General features: G+C 43.7%; 1 protein-coding gene across 1 annotated transcript in view; it reads right to left on the bottom strand.

The window, feature by feature from the left end:
* LOC138762358 (formin-2-like) overlaps window positions 1-13,174 on the bottom strand; it is a 439,633-nt gene that overhangs the window by 321,786 nt on the left and 104,673 nt on the right. The window contains exon 4 of the mRNA XM_069936126.1: window positions 12,560-12,621. Coding sequence (XP_069792227.1) covers window positions 12,560-12,621 — 62 coding nt within the window. The remainder of the gene's footprint in view (window positions 1-12,559; window positions 12,622-13,174) is intronic.

Below are 13,174 nucleotides of genomic sequence, written 5' to 3'. Positions count from 1 at the left end.
AGGGGACTGAGGTACTGAAGAGCTTGGGAGGGGGGCAGTAAACTTGTCAGCTGGTTGAAGGGGGAAGTCCAGATGCTCCCGCATGTGCCAGGTCCCGGATGGATACCGTGTCTTCACGTCCGTCCGGGAATGCTACGTAGGTGTACTGTGGAGCAGCTGGATCCTCTTGACCAGAGGGTCGGATTTGTGGGTCCTCAAGTGCTTGCGAAGTAGGACAGGCCCAGGGAACGTCACCCAGGTGGGTAAGGTAGTTCCAATGGCTATCTCCTGGGGAATGTAAAGACGCCTCTCATTGATGTCTATACACAGGTGGGACCAGATATCATAGAGGGCCTCTGGGAGGACTTCTTGCCATTGGGGGATGGGGAGGCCCTTGGACTTTAAAGGCCAGTAGTACTGCCTTCCAGACCACTCCACCTGGACATTCCCTTTGGGGTTATAGCTAGTGATACAGCTAGAGGCAATGCAATTGGACAGCAAATATTGATGCAGCTAGTCGTTCATGAAGGATGAATCCCTATCGCTGTAAACGTGGCAGGGGTTTCTGAAAATGGTGAACAGGTTGTTCAGAGTCTTTATGATGGTAGCTGCGGTCATGTCTGGACAGGGGAAGTACACATTGTGGTTCGTGGAGAGTAGGGGTCCTTTGAAGTCCATACTCAGTTGTTCAAAGGGGCGAGTGGCCTTGATCAGGTGTGACTTTCAGGCTGGTAGAAGCGCAGTTTGTACTCCACACAGTCTCAGCAATTTTTGATCAGCATCCTGATGTCCTCAATGGAGAAGGGGAGATCATGGGCCTTGACGAAGTGGGAAAAAAAAACGGAGATTCCGGGGTGGCAACCGGATCTTCTGCGCATTGGCACATGTACCTCAAGAAAGGGCATCAGGGGCTCATTGAGCTTTCTGGCCCAGTTCAGTATGTCATAATTGTAGGTGAGAGTTCAATTCTCCTGCTCAGGATTTTGTCATTTTTGATTTTACCCCGCTGCTGGTTGTTGAACATGAAGGCGATTGCCCGTTAGTCAGTCAGCAGGGTAAAATGTTTACTGGCGAGATAATGCCTCCAGTGCCATACTGCTTTGATGATAGACTGGGCCTCTTTCTCGATGGAAGAGTGACAGTTCTCGGGGCTTGAAAAGTGAGTGATTAAAAACACCACTGGCCTGCCCACCTGGTTAAATGTGGCAGCCAGGGCAAAATCCGATGCGTTATTCTCCACCTGGAAGGGGATGCACTCGTCCACTGCATGCATCATGGCCTTTGCAATGTCAGCTTTGATATGGTCAAATGCCTTGTGGTCTTCTGCTGACAGGGGGAAAATGGTGGACCTGATGAGGGAATAGGCCTTCTCCGCATAGCTGGGAACCCACTGAGCATAATAAGAGAAAGTCTCCAGATACCTTTTCAGGGCCTTGACACAGTGGGGAGAGTGGGAGTTCTAACAGGGGGCGCATGCGGTCGGAGTAGAGGTTGATGGCTCCATTAGCTGGGCAAAGTGTGCTTGAAGACGCACTCCGTGTTGCATGTCAGATTGAGGCTTTTGCGGTGTGGAGGAATTTTTGGAGGTTCTCATCATTGTTCTGCTGGTCATGGCCACAGATGGTGACATTATAGAGATATGGGAAAGTAGCTCGCAGCCTGTGTTAATTTACTATCAGATCCATCTCCCTTTGGAAAACAGACACCCCATTCATGACCCCAAAAGGGACTCTCAGTAAGTGGTACAGTCGACCTTCTGCCTCAAAAGTAGTGTATGGTCAGTCCTTGGGGCGAATGGGGTGATAGGCAGACTCAAAGTCTATGGTTGAGAACACTCTGTATTGGGCGATCTGGTTTACCATGTCAGATATGTGGGGTAGGGGGAATGTGTCAAACTGGGTGAATCTGTTGATGGATTGGGAATAGTCTATGGCCATCCGGTGTTTCTCCCCACTCTTCACTACAACAATTTGGGCTCTCCAGGAGCTCATACTCTGCTCTTCACCCCCTCAGCGAGGAGGTGCCTCACCTCAAACTTAATACATGCACTGTCCCTGGCACTGAGGTGAGGTTAGCAAATGGGGGGGGTGGGGGGGTGGGATGAAATGGGGGAGAGAACCCGGAGCGTGGAGAGGCCGTATATCGGATGCAGTGATTGGGTTTGGGCTGTTGGCTGGTCCTTTGAGGCTGGGGGTGCTGGTCGGCCATGTGGTGAGGGAGGGCCAGGCAGTCCATAAACTGTTTGCTACAGACAGTGAGGGGAGGGTTGGGTCCGTCCTACTCCATGGTAATCCTCTAAGTTGCACTGAAAGTCTAACCCCAATAAGATGGGTGCAATAAGCTGTGGCAGTTCTAGGAGTTTGACATCACAGTTAGACTGTGCCTCATATAGTCAATGTCACGGTACAACTACCATGAATGTTAACCGATTTGGATTGGGAGGCCAGGGAGACACTTTGTCTCTCACGCTGTACTCCAAGGGAGTAGTGCGGTACAGTGTTTGGGTGAATGAAGATCACCATTTTTCCACTGTCGTATAGGCAACCAGTGGAACGCCCATTTACCTGGACATCCATCATGGCTCTGGAAAGTTAGTGTGGACTGCGTTGATCCAGGGTTACTGCTGCCAGCGTCAGTTCATCATCTGAGGAGTTCCGTTGGCTGTCGGCAGTCCGATAAGATGGCGGCCCCCATGGCGCGCAATGAGCCCAGTCATAGTTCACCAGAAGGGAAGGGGGGAGGTGGAATTGACATCATCACAATCGGTACCTCTACAGCGCACATGCGTTCCAGGTCCCCGAGAGTGATGGCAGAATTGTCCCTCTTTCTGCAGTTGGAGCAGATGGCGTCATTGGAAGGACAGAGTTTCCTCAGATGCTTGCCCTGCCCACAGAAGTAGCACTTCGGGTGGTCACTGACTGCTGAGAAGGTTTTACAATCCCATCTCTCAAGATGGCGGCACCCATGTCCCACAGGAGATGGGAACATGTTGGCTGGAGAATGATTCTGCGTTGTGGATAGCAACTTCTAATGTTTGCCAGTTTGATTGATTAAGGTAGGCTCAGTCTTTTCTGCTTGAGTAGCTTCTGCCTCAAGTAATCGGAGTGGCTCTGATCAGCAGCAGGGTGTGCTGTTCTGCACTCGCTGCCTGGCAGTTGTAATTCCTCGCTGCCTGCACGAGTGGAGTATGTGCCCTGAATAGACTTCATTCTTGTACTGGTCTTTCAGGGTGTCCATAGAGTCTCCGTAAGTCTGGCAGTCCTGGACCATCAGGTAGACTCTGTGCCCGATGTACAAAAATAGCAGATGGAGCTCATCTTCATCGTCCTAGATCACAACTTCACAGGCTGAGAGGAATCTTTCAAAACAGTGGCGCCAGAGAACGAATTTGTCAGTGCTTCGGATTCTCTTTGGTCTATCTCTAGGCAGTCCAGCTTCAAGTATTTGTCCATGTTCCGAAGAAACTGTCTTGCTAATAAAAATGATGCACGATCAATTAAGCAAAGACTGAAGTTACTGGAACTGAAGGCTTTTATTAGCAAGAGATGGACAGCATCCCTTGTGTTGGTGCCTCACACTAACCTGGGCATGAACTGGGGGCAGGTTGGTGGATAAAGGGGAGCTCGCAAGCTGGCCACTGAGAGCAGGGTCAAACATAAAAGGTCATATTTACATATACAATAGTGGTTTCACCACACCCATCTACTCCAATCCCATTTCCTTCGATTAGGACCACATCTTTTCAAACACCTTGCTCTTTTAAGGGTTTGTCTACATATCTCTCTATAGTGGTTGTATTAACCGATTCCACCACCTCTGCCACCACGTACCAGAAATCACAGCAGTTGTTATGTAGGCAAATAAATTTAAAGAAAGTTTATTTCCCCAAGTTATGTAAGAGCATTATTTTCTCACCACCAACCCCCATCTAAATGATTATAATCATATGTAGACAATGTAATGAACTAATCAATCACTGGACTGTCTTTGGCCAATCAAATGTCAGGCAGTAATCCAAGGCATTACACAACACTCTCATTCACGAAATGAGAGAGCAGAAACAATTGCTTTTAGCTTACTTTTTTGCGCTACAAATATTCCATGTACTTAGCATACCAAGAAGTCCTATTAAATTACAGAGCAAAGGGGGAAAAGTCAAGAGTCTAGACTCCTGGGTGAAAGATTTGGCTCCTCTTCGAGAAAACAAGATTCCCCTAAAGTATTAAGCCATAATGATTAAGCATCACAACCTTCAAAGAGAATATGGAATGAATGTAGAGGCACAGGTTCAGTGTGAGGACCCCTGGTGTATTGTTACAAATGCAATAAAGTCTGTCTTCACTTTGGCTGGCAGATGTATGTATTATTTTATCGTCATGCTATAATTCAGTTTCCTTCTTTCACCAAAATACTATTTCAAAAGGATAGCCTCATCTTTTGCGAAATAAGGCATCAAGAGAAAAGCAAATCCTTGGCCAGAGATTGGCATCCATATTCTGGTCTCCAATCAATTTTGGCAATATCGCCACACACAACCAAACTCAAGGTTTACAAACATGCCAAAAGATTGCATGGCTCCAGACAAGGGGCTTTTACCACCCAGACTTTTTTTTTTTAAAAGTTTGATGGAGAAATCTTTTTAATGCCGTGAAGAAACTGAGCATTTATTTGGTGAGGGAATCCAATGGGATTGGTTGAAAATGCGAACTTGCAACTCATGGCCTAAGCACACATGGGGAGCATCAGCAATGACCTGGTCAGGGAAGCCCAGTACATCGAAAATTTCTTTATTGAATTAGGTTCAATTTAATTGTTCAAACATTCAATGACCATTCATTTTTACCATTTTTCATCACCTTTGTTGCATTTCAAGAATCAGCAAGTGCTCAGCGTAACAGGATTCTTTTGGACACAATTGGCAAGAATTCATGAAATGAAACTGATGAAGTTCTATCGAGGAATCCAAATGCCACCATGGAGATATTTATGCCAGTAAACAGCTTCTGACACAAGTGCAAGATGCTATCCATTTAAACACATGCATGTCAGCAAAGCAAATTTGCTTTTTTTCAAAATTGTCAAGTGTCTGGAACAAAAGTCTAGCCCAAAAAAAAAACATCGTCTGCCTGACTCTGGCTCCCTCTTTTGGCATTTAATGTCAGTCATTTCAATTCTAAGTCACAACTAATATTTAGTCATCTTGAAATCTCAAATACCTTGCATTTTGAAAAGTATAGCTTTGAGCTCCTCATTAAAAGGCTTAAACAATGTATGGTCTTTGAGACATTGTACTGTGGTAAAGGAAATGTTAATAACATATATGCCCAAATATATAGCTAGTTATCAAACTGTAGATGCTAGAATCCTGAATGGACAATAAAGCTCCAGTGACTCAGCAGGTCAGTCAGCTTCCATGGATAGAAGAGGTTAATATTTTTGGATCGGGAAAAACTATTGTAGACAAAGTGCAAGTGCTCAACAAACCAGTCACCTTCAATACACTTGGTCCTGCTGATGTAGAGGCTGCCACATCAGGAGCTCCAAGTGCAATATCCACATTTCCTGGTCCCTGGTGGTGAGGGAGCTGGTGGAGGGACAGGTGTTACACTCCTTCAAATGCAGGAAAGCATACAAATAGAGATAGCCATGGGCAGGGTGGGCAATGCCTGCAGAAAACAGAAGGGGAGGGGAGGGGCTCATCTGGGATTGCATTGCAATTGGTGGAATGATGTGCTGGATGTGGAGGCCAGGTCCAAGGGAACTCTACCTCCTAACTGGAGTTAGTGCTGGAAATGGTTATAGAGATGAAGGGTCCATCAACCATAGTAGATTGGAAACCACATATGAAAATCTGAAACCATCATCAAGAACAACTGCAGTGGAAATGGAGAACTGAAAGAAAAGGAATTGTGTCTATCACAAGTTACATTGGAAGGTAATCCACATTTACAGTAAAGGTCAGTGAATAGCCGGTCGCCAAAATTTAGATTGAGATCCAAAAACGGGGAGAGAGGTGTCAGAAATAGTCCAAGAGGACTTGAGGGTGGAGGGAAGTTAGTGGCACAATTAATACAACACTAAACAGTTGTCAATCTAGAGGAGAAATGGTGACAAATTGAAAAAAAGTGGTTTGAAACCACATCTGCTCCATGTAGCCATTGAACAAAAAGTATATTCAAGAAAAGAATCTGCTGTGCTCGGCAGAGGAGTGTTAGTAGTGGGAAACTGGCTGAATCCATCTTCGAGAAAGAAGTAGGGACCCCAAGTCCTTCCGGGGGAAATGGAGATCAAATGGTGAAGCAAAGCACTGGAAGCCATAGAACTGGAAGTTATTACCATGGTGGAGAACATTCAAAGTGTCCCAGATGTAGATGGTAAGAAATGGACAAAGCAAGGAAACAATTCTCAAGGTATGGTGGTTTAAATTCAGTGGGGCAAGAAGAAGCAGAAACAAAGGCCTACCAGGTCAGTCCTGTTTGTGGATCTTGGGCAGGAGATACAAACAGGTTGTCTGGAATTGGGTACTGACAGATGAACTCAGGACAGTAGGGTGGGAGAAGGGTTGGGGAGGTGTGACGGGGAAGAATGGGGAAGTCTCCACACATTGTCACAACCTGAAGGCTGGTAGGTAAGCAGGTTAGCTCCTCCACAGCATCAGGAGCCCGGAGATGGACCAAGTTCCAACCTTTCATGATGTCAGAAATGTGAAGAACCACTGACTGCAAGAGTGAATCCGAAAGAATGACAAAAAGCCTGTGGCACACTTCAAAACTGGAGGGGTTGAGGGTGCTGCGGGAGAGGAAGGGAAGGGACAGAAGGCATCAATGCTTGGTGAAAAGAATAGAGTGTTGTACACAGAGAGAAAATGTCAGAAGCAATGAATGAATGCTGGACACGTTTTCTTCAAAGGGAAAAGTGAAAACTCCTCACCTTAATTTTTCAATTAATTTATCTGATAGCTCTAAAGTACAATGAAATTCTATATCCATCAAATTTTGTTCAGTTTATTAGCTACATTTATATTATTCAGTCACCACATTCTAACTTGATTTGTCAATATCCCTCCCAATCTTGTGCAAGGAACAAAACTAAATTGGATGACTCTAAGCCTGCAGAGGGCAGCATTACACAACATACCATACATTTCAGGACTTAGCACAACCATTACTTAATAACTATTCTACATCCCTAACGTCGAAGTACTCGAGATGGCAGAGGTCGACAGCATCGAGTCCACGCTGCTGAAGATCCAGCTGCGCTGGATGGGTCACGTCTCCAGAATGGAGGACCATCGCCTTCCCAAGATCGTGTTATATGGCGAGCTCTCCACTGGCCACCGTGACAGAGGTGCACCAAAGAAAAGGTACAAGGACTGCCTAAAGAAATCTCTTGGTGCCTGCCACATTGACCACCGCCAGTGGGCTGATAACGCCTCAAACCGTGCATCTTGGCGCCTCACAGTTCGGCGGGCAGCAACCTCCTTTGAAGAAGACCGCAGAGCCCACCTCACTGACAAAAGGCAAAGGAGGAAAAACCCAACACCCAACCCCAACCCACCAATTTTCCCCTGCAGCCGCTGCAACCGTGTCTGCCTGTCCCGCATCGGACTTGTCAGCCACAAACGAGCCTGCAGCTGACGTGGACTTTTTACCCCCTCCATAAATCTTCGTCCACGAAGCCAAGCCAAAGAAAGAATAAAGGTCTGCTATGCCAAATTCATTTCCACACAACTTTAATATTCAAAATACACAAGATGCAATTACAAAAATTTTACTGCTCCAGACCTCAAATATTTCTACTTAAAGAGTGTCCTTCCTGCTTGTCTTCTGATACTAACCCTCAGAAACAGTCACTTCAATTTCTACAAATACTAACTAGTCCATTCCTGATCTGGTAGCAAGATTCAGGGGAAAGGAGTGGGAGGCCATGAGTGCTGAAGTGCATTATGAACATAGAAAATGAAAATCAAGCCATAATTAGGAAGGAATTTTGCCACCCAGCAGCATTCCTGAAAGATGCCGCCACAGAAAGACCAGCATAAGAGTTTAAGAATATCCTAGCAGGCCAGTTGTTTCTTCCCATTCTTGCCCCACTGATCTTGAACTATCACACCTCTAATCTCATTTTCTCCCCTTGACATTTTCTTCTCACCTACATCAGGGACACCTTCAATGCTCTCCAACATTTTAACAACCAATTCGATGGCCCCCAGCACCTCTACCATTTGACCTCCATTGACAAATCCCTTGAGCATAAAGCCCTCCAAAAGGTAGTGGATACAGCCCAGGAAATCACAGGCAAAACCCTTCCCACAATTGAGAACACCTACAGAAATCACTTATCAGAGAGCAGCAGCAATCATCAAGGATCAAACCATTCAGCAGCACACACTGTTCTCACTGGTACCATCAGGAAAGAGGTATAGGGGCCACAAGACTAGCACCACCAGGTTCAGGAACAGCTGACACCCCTCCACCATAAGAATCAAGGACTCACTTAAGGACCATTTTATTTTCTCTGCATTGCATTTTGTTTACATTTGTCATCTATTCACAGTTCTTTATTTGTTTACATGTATGCTGTGTAGTTTTTTTTTAAAATTCTTCTTTGGCTTGGCTTCGCGGACGAAGATTTATGGAGGGGGTAAAAAGTCCACATCAGCTGCAGGCTCGTTTGTGGCTGACAAGTCCGATGCGGGACAGGCAGAAACGATTGCAGCGGTTGCAAGGGAAAATTGGTTGGTTGGGGTTGGGTGTTGGGTTTTTCCTCCTTTGCCTTTTGTCAGTGAGGTGGGCTCTGCGGTCTTCTTCAAAGGAGGTTGCTTCCCGCCAAACTGTGAGGCGCCAAGATGCACGTTATCAGCCCACTGGCGGTGGTCAATGTGGCAGGCACCAAGAGATTTCTTTAGGCAGTCCTTGTACCTTTTCTTTGGTGCACCTCTGTCACGGTGGCCAGTGGAGAGCTCGCCATATAACACGATCTTGGGAAGGCGATGGTCCTCCATTCTGGAGTCGTGACCCATCCAGCGCAGCTGGATCTTCAGCAGCGTGGACTCGATGCTGTCGACCTCTGCCATCTCGAGTACTTCGACGTTAGGGGTGTAAGCGCTCCAATGGATGTTGAGGATGGAGCAGAGACAACGCTGGTGGAAGCGTTCTAGGAGCCGTAGGTGATGCCGGTAGAGGACCCATGATTCGGAGCCGAACAGGAGTGTGGGTATGACAACAGCTCTGTATACGCTTATCTTTGTGAGGTTTTTCAGTTGGTTGTTTTTCCTGACTCTTTTGTGTAGTCTTCCAAAGGCGCTATTTGCCTTGGCGAGTCTGTTGTCTATCTCATTGTCGATCCTTGCATCTGATGAAATGGTGCAGCCGAGATAGGTAAACTGGTTGACCGTTTTGAGTTTTGTGTGCCCGATGGAGATGTGGGGGGGGCTGGTAGTCATGGTGGGGAGCTGGCTGATGGAGGACCTCAGTTTTCTTCAGGCTGACTTCCAGGCCAAACATTTTGGCAGTTTCCGCAAAGCAGGACGTCAAGCGCTGAAGAGCTGGCTCTGAATGGGCAACTAAAGCGGCATCATCTGCAAAGAGTAGTTCACGGACAAGTTTCTCTTGTGTCTTGGTGTGAGCTTGCAGGCGCCTCAGTTTGAAGAGATTGAAGAGATTGAATAGTAGTGTATTTTTTAAAATACACTACTATTAAGTGGTAATTCTGCCTCATCCTCAGGACAAAAAGAAACCTCAAGGTTGTATGTAATGTCATTTATGTACTCTGACAATAAATCCAAAATCATTCCCTATCAGAGACACCTTAGGGCCTTAATAAATCCTTAAAATGAAGTGGCTAGATATTGAGCAATGTCCTCTTATACAAGCACCCAAAAAAGGTGGTGCTGCCATGGGTCAGTGGGCTTATTCCTGGGCTGCACTGTTCTATGTTCCTCCAAGCTTCAGCAACTCTCACATTTTTCAACTTATCAATTTCACACCAGTCCTCACTTCAGCAAACAATTGGCAAGAAGGGGTTGGGAAAAACTAACTAGATAGTAAATGCTCACCCTCTCAAGCAAATTAGTAACAATCAAATTTGCTTCAGGTACAACTCATCCTCCAGTAAATGAGTGTGAAGAAATCTTAAGGGAGGCACAAAATCTCTTAAGTGTTTTGCTCAATTTGACACGAATCACCACCAAATACTAAAATTCAGAGCAATCTGCTTAAAAATATTTGCAGCTTTTAAGACATCCCAATCGAACACTTGTAAAATTTTCAGAATGTACGTTCTCTGGCATTGCTGGGTGTTAATGTAAACAAAGTCATGCTCCAGCATGGATATCAGAATTTCCGTCTCCTAACAGTGGCTTCACAGAGACAAGAATTTCCTTTAGGCCTTCAGTGTCACTTATTACTTTTATTAAAAATTGTCACATCACTTGATCAAGGTTGGGTGGACGGGGGGTTGTGGGGGGAGTGGTGAGATACTGATAATAAGTTTTAAAGCTATTTCCCCAACTAACAGAAACAGCATAATTTCCCTTTTATGTGATAAGGGGGTAACTAGCAAAATTGCTCACTCACTGATTCAGAGGTTTATTCCATTGACTCACAGGCATGAGCTTCAATCCCTGAACTCAAATGGTATCTCAAAAAATTCTAAACCTACCAATGGAATCAATTTTTTTAAGCAGCGCCTGAAAAGACCCAACAGTCAAGGGATGGTTGGGAAGACAATTGCTGGCCTGGGCAACAAGGTCCCTGTCTTGCAAAGATTCTAAAATGGAGGACTGTTGGTCAAAAGTATAGGCAAAAAGTGTCTGGAAATGACACAGCATCACATTTCAATAGTGTGCTGGCATCTGAGCTGCTGTAACTGGACTTTGGGATTTTAGCCATTGCATTATAAACTATGAAGTTTAAAAACCACACCTGCTGAGATGCCAGCATTGCAATGCAGAGCAGAATGATAAATAAGGTATAAATTCACTCTTCTCCCTAGCAGTTTTGATCTTGATTTAATTAAGATTTTTGAAGTGAGCATCCTCAGGAGGCAAAATTTCAGTCATTATTTCACAAACGATCTCGCACCAATTATTATAAACCCAAATTGAGATACTAAGCTGTTTCTCCTAATCTCTGCCTTCAAGCTTTATCCAACAGTAATCTGGAATTGCCTGTCCAGATCACCAAATCAAAAACCATCTTGTTGATTAGCGCAAGCATTTTCAATTACGTTTGTTAAGTTGCCTAATCTCCTCTGCTGTGACAATCTATATATCCCTTCTTCACTAACTCCATAGCTTTGTAGGCTCAATACTGAAGTTTGACAATTATCTGTAAAGTAGGGGTATCAAGTCTTTGTATCCCTCCAAGGTTTAAAACCACACAAGTCATTTCCAGTTCAGCAATAACTTTTACTGACTGTTTAACTGTGTTATGGCTGAGATGACATAATACTGTCTCCTTTACAGCATGCCAACATTTTTTGGGGAAACCCATCCTCTGATGCACAAATCTGAACCTGAAATTCAAACAACTTTCCTCCCTCAAAATTACTGCTAAGAAATGTCATTATTACCTCTCCTTCAATGAACAGGATATGAGATTTTTTTAAAAAGGCATTTTGAAATAGGAACTTCTCATTCTTTAAAATTGCTCTTAAAACTTTAAAAGCTCTGGTCTCTGTGCAATTTATTATTTGAAAAGCCAAAAGAAGGTCTAGTTGATTTCAAAAGAAGATTGAGCAGTTTTCAAAAGAAGATCGAGCTGTTTTCAAAAGAAGGTCTAGCAGTTTTCAAAAGAAGATATAGCTGTTTTCAAAAGAAGATCTAGCAGTTTTCAAAAAAAGATCTAGCTGTTTTCAAAAGAAGGACTAGCTGTTTTCAAGAAGATCTAGCAGTTTTCAAAAGAAGGTCTAGCTGTTTTCAAAAGATCTACCAGTTTTCAAAAGAAGGTCTAGCTGTTTTCAAAAGAAGATCTAGCTGTTTTCAAAAGAAGATCTAGCTGTTTTCAAAAGAAGATCTAGCTGTTTTCAAAAGAAGATCTAGCTGTTTTCAAATGAAGATCTAGCTGTTTTCAAAAGAAGATCTAGCTGTTTTCAAAAGAAGATCTAGCTGTTTTCAAAAGAAGATCTAGCAGTTTTCAAAAGAAGATCTAGCAGTTTTCAAAAGAAGGTCTAGCTGTTTTCAAAAGAAGGTCTAGCTGTTTTCAAAAGAAGATCTAGCTGTTTTCAAAAGAAGATCTAGCTGTTTTCAAAAGAAGGTCTAGCTGTTTTCAAAAGAAGATCTAGCAGTTTTCAAAAGAAGATCTAGCAGTTTTCAAAAGAAGATCTAGCTGTTTTCAAAAGAAGGTCTAGCTGAGTTCAATGGCAACTGGGAAAACACCGTATTTAACAGGTTCTTTCATTCAGAACACAAAACATTCACGTCTTCAGATTGTTTACATTTTCATTTCTAGCGACTTCCATTTAGTTGATGCCCCATTTTAGAACAATTCTGATTTCTCCGTACTTTTTGAACCTGTTCCTATTGTTACCACTTCTTTCATAACAAAAATCAAGGTAATCAAAATCAGTTGGAGCTCACCTGCAATGTGTGTAGTTCTTCCTTCTGTATTCTTTTCAGAGTTAGAACAGCATTTTGGTTTTCTGCAATAAAACAGGAGTCCCAAATCACTCTATCGAGGAAAAGTTATTATTTTCAAGTAATGCATTTGTTTACTGTTTTCATTTCCAGTTCAAATAAAGCTTTCTTAATGCAACAGCAAAGAGAACAAAGAGAACCACGGTCACCAGACAAACAAGCACTCAATTGCTTTCAGCAAATTCATCAACATTTATGTTTGAGCAGTGGTTTGATGAGTAGATACATCTGCTGCCCAATTTTATTTTGACAAGTTTCCAGCTGATTAAAATGAAGAGCCATAAATGTCCAACTTTGACAGACATTTTACAGATGTTCAAAATAATAGCACAAATAAGCAAAATTAGGTAAAGGATTATATTTTACTCAATTGCTGTCATAAAGTTCAAAAACTTTTAAAAACTACAGATGCTAGTGATAAATAATAAACTGGTAACCATTGGTTAAAAAACTCAACAGGTTACAAAGAGTTAACATTTCAAGCAAAAGACCCTGCTGAGTGTTTGCAGCATTTCTGGAATCTCGGAGAATGGCTTAAAAAGATTGTTTTCTCTGTAG

Source organism: Narcine bancroftii, chromosome 4 (genome assembly GCF_036971445.1).
Source record: "Narcine bancroftii isolate sNarBan1 chromosome 4, sNarBan1.hap1, whole genome shotgun sequence".
Classification (NCBI taxonomy): Eukaryota; Metazoa; Chordata; class Chondrichthyes; order Torpediniformes; family Narcinidae; genus Narcine; species Narcine bancroftii.
The sequence above is the reverse complement of the archived record's forward strand: the minus strand, read 5'-3'. Positions and strand labels throughout refer to the sequence as shown.